The sequence below is a fragment of the Lepidochelys kempii genome, chromosome 2 (genome assembly GCF_965140285.1).
Source record: "Lepidochelys kempii isolate rLepKem1 chromosome 2, rLepKem1.hap1, whole genome shotgun sequence".
Lineage (NCBI taxonomy): Eukaryota > Metazoa > Chordata > Testudines > Cheloniidae > Lepidochelys > Lepidochelys kempii.
Window position 1 is genome coordinate 122,962,265 of NC_136381.1, and position 12,606 is coordinate 122,974,870.

At 41.0% G+C, this 12,606-nt stretch overlaps 1 protein-coding gene across 10 annotated transcripts in view; it reads left to right on the top strand.

The window, feature by feature from the left end:
- Positions 1–12,239, top strand: part of RNF152 (ring finger protein 152) — a 58,782-nt gene extending 46,543 nt beyond the window's left edge. For 9 of the 10 annotated variants that reach the window (XM_073332253.1, XM_073332251.2, XM_073332249.2 and 6 more), the window contains one exon: positions 8,505–12,239. In XM_073332253.1, the coding sequence (XP_073188354.1) occupies positions 8,678–9,289 (612 nt within the window). In that variant the 5' untranslated portion in view covers positions 8,505–8,677 and the 3' untranslated portion in view covers positions 9,290–12,239. Of the gene's footprint in view, positions 1–4,538; positions 4,604–8,504 lie in introns of those variants that run through there. The other variant, XM_073332257.2, reaches the window with a different exon arrangement.
- The last annotated feature ends 367 nt before the right edge of the window (positions 12,240–12,606 follow it).

Consider the following 12,606-nt stretch of genomic DNA (forward strand, 5'->3'; position numbering starts at 1 on the left):
TCTACCCATGTGATATATGCCATCATGTGCCAGCAATGCCCCTCTGCCATGTATACTGGTCAAACTGGACCGTCTCTACGTAAAAGAATAAATGGACACAAATCAGACATCAAGAATGATAACATTCAAAAACCAGTTGGAGAACACTTCAATCTCTCTGGTCACTCGATTACAGACATGAAAGTGGCAATACTTCAACAAAAAAACTTCAAAAACAGACTCCAACGAGAAACGGCTGAATTGGAATTCATTTGCAAACTGGATACAATTAACTTAGGCTTGAATAGAGACTGGGAGTGGATGGGTCATTACACAAAGTAAAACTATTCCCCCATGTTTATCCCCAAATCATCCCCGCCCCGCAACCGCTCACTGTTCCTCAGACATTCTTGTCAACTGCTGGAAATGGCCCACCGTGATTATCACTACAAAAGGTTTTTTTCCCCCTGCTCTCCTGCTGGTCATAGCTCACATTAAGTGATCACTCTGGTTACAGTGTGTTTGGTAACGCCCATTGTTTCATGTTCTCTGTGTATATAAATCTCCCCGCTGTATTTTCCACTGAATGCATCCGATGAAGTGAGCTGTAGCTCACAAAAGCTTTTGCTCAAATAAATTTGTTAGTCTCTAAGGTGCCACAAGTACTCCTTTTCTTTTTACGTTAGCGTTGAATCCCTTCTTTGCTCCATTGTTTGGGCTTATTTGCAGGTAGGATTTGACCTAGTTTTAGTATAAGTCATTCAATAACCCCAGAGCTGGAGAATTCTCTTATGTATTAGACTGACTGTCTTATACATTAATTCAAGCTGATTCCAGCTCAACCACCCACTGACCTATATTGGTGAGGTACATGTGTGTCATAGATTTATTTTAAATTAGATCTCTCCCTTTTAGATTTATTGGGGCGTGGACTGTTATTTGTAAGTAAAATACCAAAATGTGTTTGTGTGTGTGTGTGTGTGAGGGAGAGAGAGAGAGAGCATTTAATTAAGTTTCTCTTCTGGTATCAGAAAGACTCCATCAATGTCAGACAAAGCACAGAGCTCTAATGGGAGAGGGAACTGTCATCTAACTAATACGGTTCTCTAAAGCACAGGTGAGAGAGGCTGCTTTATTTGTGGGTATCTCTTTTTCTTGTTCTGAAACAATAGAGAGCCTTGCAGTAAACAGCCTTTGCGCTTTCAGTGCTACAGCCTTCTAGTGATGTACATGAAAAGCTCCTCGAAGAAGATATTGCATTGGAATCAAAAGCTGTAACTTAGAGCACAAAATAACCAAATCCTACAGTCCTTATTCAGACAAATCTCCGACTGCAGGACTGTGGCAGTATATTTGGAACAGCTTCCAAATATTTCTTATTGGTCACCTACTCCTGATGTCTTGACCAAAATTACTTCTGATGGTTGTGGAGTAAATTCACACCCTTCCACTCCCAATCATTCCTATTAAAATTAACCAGAATTATCAAGTGAATTTCTGATTCTGTGGGGGAGATGATTTTCTTCTCTCCTGTGTTTTTAGAGTGATTAGGACATAATTAAGATACAACAACAAAGGACGGAGAATGATAACAAAACCGTATGGGTTTACTTGGAGCTGGCTGAAAAATTCAATATCCGTCCTGAGCGAAATTACAAGGATTTGAGATTTTGTTTCGTTTTGAATTGGAACAGAACCTCAGACCTTGGAATTTTGCACACAAGGAAATATTCCAGTTTGCAACACACTGGTGCCACTGCTACCTGTCCCAGGTTTCCGTCTGCCCGTGCTGCTCCTGCGGGGGAAGGAAGCCCTAAGTCTGATGGTGGGAAGGGCTGTTGAGGAGCCTGGGAACCCAAGCTGACAAGGAGCTGGGAGCCTGAGAATTGGGGCTCCCCAGCAGTTCACCAGGCTGCTGAGAAGTTTAGTGAGTGAACTGGCAGGAAACCTGCCTGTTTTCTGTTGGAATTTCCTCAGAATCTGCATGCTCTCGTGGAATGTTTTGATTTGGATACACTGGCATTTTCTGACAATATTTGGTCTGACAATTTCCATCCAGCAATAATTGTGGTGTTTTGACTCCATTTGCATAAGCATATCAATGTTTTGGTGAACAGGAATGTAACAGGTGTCTAGTACTGTTGCTGTTAGAATAGTACTGCTTACTCTCAGTGATGACTAACCAAAATGAACTCTTGGAACCAGGGAATGTGAACATTTTGAGAGTTTCTCTAGGCTCGCAGATAAAAGGAAGGAGGAAAAAGGTCAGTGAGGGCAAATAGAAAAAATTGCATCATAGAATATCAGGGTTGGAAGGGACCTCAGGAGGTCATCTAGTCCAACCCCCTGCTCAAAGCAGGACCAATCCCCAATTTTTGCCCCAGATCCCTAAATGGTCCCCCTCAAGGATTGAACTCACAACCCTGGGTTTAGTAGGCCAATGCTCAAACCACTGAGCTATCCTGACTGCAGCTGTAAACATCGGAGTTTGTTTTTGTCTCATTTTTTCTCCACAAGGAAAACTTCCAGGCCCAGACCTTGGGCTATGTCTGAGCTACACTTCCAAGCTACCCTCAGGCCCCTGGCCCGGTTACTGGCAAAGTAGAGCAACTTCAGAGAGCTTTACACTGGCTAGGATAGACGTTCCACCATGCCCCCTTTCTCCTGGCCATGCCTACCGTTCAGCTTCTTCTCCAGTCACCGCATGCAGGGGGAAATTTTTTGCATATTTGCCAAAATTTCTTCAGCACCAATCATCTGGAGCAAAAGCCAGGATGTAGCTAGCCCTTAGAAATGTCCAGTCTCATGTACTACAGTTTCAGTGGGCTTGGTTTTCCAGTACCTTCCACCTAATGAAGTCATATACACTTGTGGAAATTGGTCCAGATCCTCAACTTGTTTAAATTGTCATAGCTCAGTAGAAGTCAATAGAGCTATGACAATTAAACAGCCAAGAATCTGGCCTATTGAGTGTAAAATGACACCAAATAAGAATAGCACATTTTGCGTCCTCTTTATACTCACTCTACAAAAGAGTGAATAACTATGCAGAGAGGGAGGATCTCGGGTGTGGACTTGAGTGATCTGGAGGGAGCAACCCTGGGAGTAGCCGCGTCTAGGGACAAGGTATGATGAACTTTATTGTCTCATTGTTAATTTATTTGCTCATAAAACCAAACCACAGGATTCTGTATCATGTGTGAACTGTGTTTCAGGGCAGGTTTTGTAAAGTACCAGCTCACAGGCTCACCCTGACTTCAAAGTCAATGGGAAAGCTCATGTGTGCACTGGAAGCAATGGAAAATGCCCGGTGTGCTATATGGATTCCCTTTCAGCTGGGGACTCCCCCATGCTCAGGGAATCTTGTGGTTGGGAAAATCCATCTGCTTCCTGCTTATTTGTGCTTCCAGACTGCAACTCAGAATCTGGCCCCAAAGATTCTGTTTGTAACTTTGCCATCTCTGTCTGAGACATGGTTCATGAGTTGAAGGGTGGTGGTGTGGGGAAGGCATTGGACTCAGACTCAAGAAATCCAGGTTGCATTTGTTACTCCTGAGGGTTTACTATGTGACCTTGAGCAAATTGCTTCTTTTCTTTGTGCCTCCATTCCCTGGGTGTTGAAGGGGATAATACTCACTAACAAAGGTGCTGGGAGGAATAAATTCATGAATGTTTGTGATGCTCTCAGTTACTTAGTTACGTAAATAAGATCTGAGGAAATCAGATAGTAAACACCGGGCATGCACAGCAACAGCAAAGCTATAATATAACGTTATTTGAAACATGCACAAATGTGAAAACATTGCCAAACTTTTTAATATATAATTTTTCCGTCTTTTCTAAATTGAAGAGACTCCAACAGACACTTCCTTTCATATCTGAGGGCAGATGATCCTAGCAATTAGTTCCCCTGTTGAGAAAAGGCTGTTCCCCCATATCTGCTTTCTAGCCTTAGGGCACCTGAAATTAATGGAACTCTCTTCATCATAAATCATACATACTCTGTAATGCTTTCAAGGAATGCTTAATGTGTTTGGGGAGTTTACATAATGAACCTTCCTTCATAAAGGTGAACTGCTACAATATGCTCCCTTGCTAAAAGTTTGATATTAACCTTGGTGTATGGTATATATGTGCATGCATAAATTTGTCCAAAGTTTGAAGCTGTCAGTGGCATATCCATGCCCATAAATCAACCTTTGAAATGTGTTGTTATATTTAATCTTCTGCATATTGTATTTCATTCTACAAGTATTTTTTTTAATTTATTTTTCACAGGTTTTAAAGTTAATATAATTTAGAACTTTGACTAAGCTATGAACTGTGCATGAAAATAATTCTTAATTGTAGGCCTGAGCCAAAATCCATTGAAAAAATTAATGGAAAACTCTCCTTGACTTCAGTGGCCCAATTTCATTGATATCATGCTTACATGACAGGATTATTATGTTAACAGGCAAATAAATACTATTGTATTCTCTACTGATTGACCAAATCTCATTGCAGACACGAGAGTTTTTAATCTCTTTATTTTTTTGCAGTGAGCCCAAAGATCCACCTGATCCTGTTGCTGGGGTCAGTTCTGGGCCAGTCTAACTATGGTTCTTGCAGATCTTTCACTGCAGTAAGCCTCATTTTGTTCTGATCTGCCATTCCTGTTCCATGTTCTCTTATCAAGTTCCTCCAGATATACTGCACTAGCTGCAACATACACCTTATGAATTTTACCTCTATCTTGTGCAATACCATCATCCCACACTGCAACTGGCTGCAAAAAGAACAGGAAATGCCAGTCCCTCCTTATTGCTTGTCTGGAAACAGGAAGTTGGTGCCTTATCATTTCTAACTTCCTGTTGACCCAAGGAACGATGGAGACCAGCCTAGGTCTCTGACATCGCACTAGCTGAGCAGATGTCAAGCCTGGCAAACTGCAATTATTTATTGTAGCATCTTTAGAGCTCTTCCTCTTCCATTGCTCTCTAATCACACATCCTTTCTCAAATCTTAAAAACTGTTACCTATTCCAGATATCAGCCTGAATTCTTGGGGTGTGTTTGTGTGTGGGGGGACATTCTGTCACGTTCTCAGCCGTCCATTCTTCCATTTCACTTTGATCTCTCATTGCAGGATTCATCTGCTTTACATATTCCTCTCTGGTTCTCATCTGCTTCTGCACCTTTCTGACACTTCTGTTTTGGTGCTTGTGGATTTTTTACCCCATTAGTTTTTATTAATATTACTAGTTGTCTCTCAGCCCTGCAGAGCTTGCTGTCAGATCTGCACCATTCAGGGTTATTAATCATAATTCCAGTTGCTTCTGTCTGTATGTCTGATTTCATTGTCATGTTCCCCTCTCCTTCAGAGCCCTATGGATACTCTGACAGTCTTTACTGGCTCTTCTCTGTCAGCAACTTTTTCTTGGCTGTCACTTGATAATCGGAGCAACTAATGATAAAACAACATTTTTGACTGCTGCTGACATCAGCAATGCCCTCATATGAGACCTGACTGGCTCCACAGGCTGTGCAAACCCCTGCTCTGGGAAGAGTCCAGCCTGACTAAACCTTTGGACCAGCTGTTCATGTTGAACAACTCAGCACCTTTTGTCTGATTTAGGAAGCATGGAGATAGATGGTAATCCCATGCCAAAGAAGCTCTCAGTTGGAACACTTAACTGTTGACACATTCATTAAACTGAAATGGTACATAAGTTTTGTAAGATCTCATGTGATTTACCTTCCGTCCTCACCAACACACAGTGAGCCAAACGGGTGGTAGCTGTTTCCCTGTTTAATTCTGACTACAGGTGATGACTTACTTTTTAAAATTGAGCTGTGGCAGAAGGAATGAGTGTTGTGGGGCTTCAGTATATTTTGAGGTAAAATTACTCAGTGTGCTGCCATTATGTCAAATGTTGCACCTCCAAAATGATGTCAGGAGCTCTACTTCAGTAGAGGCCAATGGGTTAGATGACAGAGGCTAATATTTAACCCATTCTTAGATGTTCCTAAGCAATCTTCTCCTGGAATTAGACTAACTGCATGTTCCAGCTGGTCTGTCAAAATAAATCTGTGATCACATTTTGAGGCCTTTGGGGAAAGGAAGCGAGACAAATTCAGATTTGAAATAAGGTACAGTTATTTAACAGTGAGGGTAATTAACCATTGGAGCATCTTACTGAGGGATGTGGTGGATTCTCTATCACTGGCAATTTTAAAATCAAGAGTGGATGTTTTTCTAAAAGACATGCTCTCATTCAAATAGGAATTAATTCAGGGAAGTCCGAGGGCCTGTATTTTATAGTAAGTTACATGCTCACAGTGGTCCCTTCTGGGATTAAATCTATGAAAAACATAATGTCCCCACCCCATGCCTCACAATTCCTGCAAAATCATAGGCAAACAAAACAAAAACCCCATGGAACAATAGTGAAGGAAATAAATGATCTTTAATATACTGAACTAAGAAATAGGTGGAAACATCAAAGAATCATCTTGAAAAGTACATAGAACTAGTACAATTATTAATGCTGGAAAACAGTATTAATAAATATTAGTTCTTTAATATGTTAATATAGTGCATTACTATATCACTGTACACAACTTAATGGCTTTTTGCCATCCTTGGGTCATATTCTGCTTACAGTCTTGAGCTCAATTTCAATTGATGTTATTGGGCTAAATTTTCAAAGGAAAGAACTCCAGCTCAGCCCACAAAGTATTCTTGTAGCTATACAAAGAATTAATGTTACTGAAAAGCAGGTAGTTCCCTTTTATTTGCACACAAATATGCACTTCTCAGTTGCGATGCTTTCTTGGGGTGCCCAGGAGTGAGAGTTATCTTGTTATCCTCCTGCCTCAATGAGAGGAAGATTTGCTTGTGCTTAACTGGATGTCCACTCCCTGACACCACCAGTTTGTTAGCAACCCAAACAATGTCCTGAGGGCTCTTTCAGCTCTTGCTTTGCCTTGCAAGGTTAATAGGAGGTGCACTCCAATCCTCTTTGAAGTGTTCTCTTGTAAAGTCCAGCCCCTGTCACAGGACACTCACAGAAATTACCACCTAAGATGTCCCCAGAGAAACAGTGCACACACCAGCTTGTTTGATTCAACTGAATGAATATCAGCTCCAATATAACATCACAGCACTGAAGTGTGTTTACAGTGAAAACAATCATAAGTTTATTTTCAAAGGCTAAGACTTAAGAGGAGTGAATAAAGACAATGAAGGAAACACAAATGATTACATATAAAACAAAAGTATAACATGTTTCTTAGAGCCTAAACTTAACTATATCAGGCTAAAACCGTTGTCTAAAGTAGTTTATCTCACCTAAAGCAATTCCCCAGCTTCTTCAGACAACCTGGCTGGGATCCTCCATTTCATGCATGCAGAAAGTGCTGTACTTTTTGCTTCTTCAGTGAAGGATAACAAAATGTCTTTCCCCCTCCCCCGCTCCTTATATACTCCAGAATTCATTGTGTTGCTCGCAGAGTCAGGATGATCCCCTATGGTTCATTCCCTGGTGTGCTGGCTCCATATTGTATGCAAAATGGGGCTCTCACTGTGTTGGCTTACAATGCGTAATCTACTAAGGGAGATACATCTCTTTGTCTGGCAAAAACCTGTTTGCCTAGCAGCCTGGGACACAGTCTCTAAAACATATTTTCAGTACATACACACACAACTCCTTAAGTATAATCTGTAAGTGCATCTCACAATGATTATGAGTATCAGTATGACATAAGCGCTTATTAGAAACCCCACTTGACCCTTTTTCGGTAAGTGCAATGAAAGCAATGTGTTAGGTGTAGTGAGTTTGTCAGGCCTGTCAAGAGTTACTGTTACAGAACAGTGATCCCTTTGTCAGTTGGCATTGAGGGGTTTTTAGGGTCACATCAGTGAAATTAGTTGTTTGCTCATTCGTGCATATGTTTTACTGGCATAATTTAGGTGCCTAGAAAAACTTATTCTTTTTAAGCATTTGCATTTCTTATCTCATGTACAGACTTAGTCGTGGATGGAAAAGCTAAAAATTCTTAAGGGTTTAAAAGCTTAAATGGAAATGATTATTAAGGTGCAGAAATGTTTAGAATTGGGAAATTCTAAAAATGTGGTTTCAGAGTAACAGCCGTGTTAGTCTGTATTCGCAAAAAGAAAAGGAGTACTTGTGGCACCTTAGAGACTAACCAATTTATTTGAGCATGAGCTTTCGTGAGCTACAGCTCACTTATGTGTTAAGTGAAAGATGGGCTAAGGGGCAGGGTTTGAGACTCTAGCCTCCATTTTTGCGGGCATAAACTGTCGTTGCAAAATTGTGTTGGTGGTTACATGTAGCTACAAAAATGGAAGCCCAATAAAGACTGACCTGAAAATTTGGATCTAAAAAAGGACACTAGTTATTAATCATCTTAAGAGATGCAGATTCTATTCTCCTGCATTTTAAAATCTGTTGTTTTTTTTCTCTGCATTTTGTTTGGTCTTCCCAATTAACCTGGTTCATTTGAATTTTCTGTTTTGCTCAGATACCAAAAGATTAAAGTCAGATGCTCATCTACAAACTGCCTAACCATCGTCCTTCACTGGTGAGATAAAAGGCAGAAGTCGCAGGAAGAGAGGAACTACACCAGGCTTCAGATTTTGGACTATACAGCAAGACTCTGTAAGATACTTGGGTGTTTTCTCCATTAGTGCTACAATGGAGACACTGTCCCAGGACTCTCTGCTGGAATGTCAGATTTGTTTCAATTATTACAGCCCCAGACGGAGGCCCAAGTTGCTGGACTGTAAGCATACCTGCTGTTCTGTTTGCCTTCAGCAGATGAGAACAAGCCAGAAGGACCTGAGATGTCCCTGGTGCCGAGGTATCACTAAACTGCCACCGGGATTTTCTGTATCCCAGCTGCCCGATGACCCAGAGGTAATTGCTGTGATTGCAATTCCCCATACTTCAGAGCACACTCCAGTCTTCATCAAACTTCCTAGCAATGGGTGCTACATGTTGCCCCTGCCCATCTCCAAGGAGAGAGCGCTTTTGCCAGGAGACATTGGCTGTCGCCTCCTGCCAGGTAGTCAGCAAAAGTCAGTCACTGTGATGACAATCCCAGCTGAGCAGCAGCCCCTGCAAGGAGGGATCCCGCAGGAAGTCGGAGAGGAGGAGCAAGACAGGAGGGGCATTGTGAAGAGCTCCACCTGGTCAGGTGTTTGCACTGTGATCTTGGTGGCGTGTGTCTTGGTTTTTCTCCTTGGTATTGTCCTCCACAATATGTCTTGCATTTCCAAGCGTTTCACTGTGATTTCCTGCGGCTGAAAAGGGTCTGCTCCCAGAATACTCCGATGGGATAATTTAGGGATTGGGAAGGTGGTGGTGATGACAGGCTTGACTGAGATGATGCACTGCAACATTGACCAATTACTACAGAACGCTTGACACTAGACAGCTGTTTGACAGTCCGAAGGCAATCCTAAAAGGCGAAATGTGAGACCTCTCAGCAGAGTACAGAGAAAATCATAATGAGCATCTGATGGTAACAGCATTGAGGAAGACTGCATGCGTCACCATCCTCATTGATCAAATGGACTGTAACTTCTAATGATTTTTATCATGTTATGAGACTAAAGACATCTATTTAGCTGGTTATACTGTAAAAGTATATGATACGATCACTTTGTCTTTAAATGCAGTAGATTAAAATCAAAATGCTATATGTATAAGTAGAATTGAACATGAGAATCAGTGTAAGACTCAGTAAAGATATTCCAGTGCCAGTCCATACATATTCTTTTTAATGGGGGTTGAAGGGGAACTGTATAAAAGAAAATATCATTTAGTTGGTAAGGCTTTTTATATATTTTAAATTGCACATTAATTAAAATAAGTTTGAAAGTTGCATAATAGTTTTTAAAAGGAAACATTTTACAAGCGATTGTATTTCATATGTGATGTGTGTTTTGTCATATACTTTCATTTTGTTTCCACCTGTAGTGAAGTGTCCTTTCCAAGTGTTTTGCTAAAGCAAGATCCAAGCAGAGGAGCAGGAAAGTGAAGAAGTAGGGCTACCTAAAAGTGCAGACAAAATTTTGCTGTGTAAGCCCTGTCATGAAGTATGGCTTTGAAGTGTAAACAGTGGACATGCTGTTTCACCTCTGGTCTGTCAGGCGGTCTTCTCAAGGCTCTGGTCTGCCTGGGGGTTAGTGAAGGGATGGGTCATAGAAGTGCTGGACATTCTTCCTGCAAGGACTGGATAGCAAATTATTTTTTAGAATTTGGGACCAGCCTCGCCTCCATGTTCAGTCATAGTTGTAGCTGTGTCATTATTGACAGTAACTCTATGGATGCCTAGATGACCGAACAGAAATCGAGGTCTCATTGTGCCAAGCATTGTACAAATATCTAGCAAGAGACAGCTCTCATCAGAAAGGGTTCATGCTCTAGATAGATAGGACAGACCAATGATGGAAAACAGGTTGAGAGGGGAAAGGGACTTGCCCAAGGTCACAGATGAGGTCAGTGGCAGAGCTGGGAACAGAACCCAGGCCACTTGACCATGCTGCCTCTCCTAACCCCCTGGAGTCAGACTGGTGTAAAACCTGTGTGAGATCATAATCAGGCCCTGTGCCTCCTTTCAGTAGTATAAACCTTGATTCCTCTTAGGGCCAAATGTGAAACTACCAAGAGAAAATTATATATTTTTTACTGCATGTTGATATTACAAAGCCCATGTGACTGCAGTTCATTGCTCATAAAGGGCCAGATTAGGATACTTATGCTAACACCTCAGTTAATAAGAAGGTTCATCACCTTTTGTAGGACTTCTTGTGGAGTAAGGTATTTAGCATGAGTAAGGGTATCAGAATCTGGCTGAAAGTCTGGATTTGTTTGATTTTTTTTTTTTAAGGGTCAGAGTGGGACTTGTGGCAGAAAAAAACTATTGGTTTGCCTGATTTGTATTGTTAGTATGAAGAATGGACAATTACACAGGTGTAAGCACAGTGAACAATGATCTCTAATCTATTACTAATATGCTTTCTAATAGTTAATTTGAGATAGTTCAATCCCATGTAATAACACTGGAGAACCTTGTTCCAACTGAGTTAGGCACATGAAAGAAGTCCGTGGTGTTGCACCAGTGCAACTGAGGAAAAATTGGCTCATTATGAACACCATTCTCGTTCGAAAATACAATACAGAGCACATATCTTCCTTTGTGCTAGATTCTCTCCTCTCTCCCTCCCCCCCCCCATGTCTGTTTTCTAAAGAATGGCATATATAGTTAGTATATGTAAGGTTACACGTGAAGACAAAGCTCCTGGTGCACTGTGCCTGCTTTTATCTACTGTAATTTGTGTGGGCATAACAAAGAAAATACCCCAGAGGTGACACATTTGATACCTCCTTTTTTCCACTAAGAAAAGCACATGCAGAACCATATGCAATATGCAGAGAACCTAGTTTACAAACGCTTGTTATAAACATTCAGCTCCTGGACATCAGTGAACGTGGGGTGTAATAGAAAGGAATATTAATTCCAAACGGATGCGGTATTAAAATTGTTAATCTGCAGCATCGTCTTGTAAGGAAAACTCAATTTCCATCCATGTTACATGTTAGCATGTAATGGAACTGTAGCCCGCTAATATTTCTGCCTTCGTAAGACTCCATGCTAGTGTACAGTTAGAGGACATAGTGCTCTACTGCCTCGCCCCTTGTAATCATCTACCCTCGTGGCACGTGAGGGGGGCGTGGGCGTGACATGCTACTAGATCAGCTGCTTGACACCGATTTTGCACTCACTGAGCACAAGTGTAAATGACTAGACAAGGTGCAAGACAGTAGAGTAGAAGGCCCTGAGAGTACAATACTAATAATATTAACATTGGAATGACCATAAAATGCCTAACCGAAGCTCTTGACAAAGCAGGTTCTTGTGTTCTTTTCAAATAATGTCTCTCATAAAAGGTGCTGGTTTTCCTTCCCCACATGAAGAGGGAAGGATAAACCAGAAATTAGGTTAAAATGCTACACCGCATAACACATTACTCAACAGGCAAATATGGGGTTTAATCTGGTATTAATGATGTAGGCATCATCTGACCAGAACGCCATATTGTATTACTTAACACAGTGCATTGTTTTGTTAGTGTGAGTTTCTTGTACTGTTAAGAGCCTGCTGAAATGCATGGCTGACCTAATTTCTGATTCCGACATTTGCCTGTTTTACAGTCTTTGTGTGAGTGCAATAAATAAAACCTCAAGATTTTTTGTGGGTTAGCGCCTATTCAAAAATATAATTTTATGGGGGAAGATTCTTCTTTGCTTTAGGCAGTGCGACTCATTTAAATTTTGCAACCTTCATATCATGTTAGATCACATAGCTTTATGCTGATGAGCTGTAGTATATTGCAATAGACAGTGTTAGACCATTTCTCAATTAGGTTAATATTCATACTTTAAAATGCAGTGTGCTCTATTCCATTTTATATTCCTCAGTCCCATACTTGGCATTCAGAAAGGAGACAGCTATCTATGGCTATAACTTTGCAAAACGTGCTAGAAAAATTATTCCCAGGAAAAACATTTAAACTCACATAATATCCCTCTTCTGCACCAATTTCATGCCCAAATGA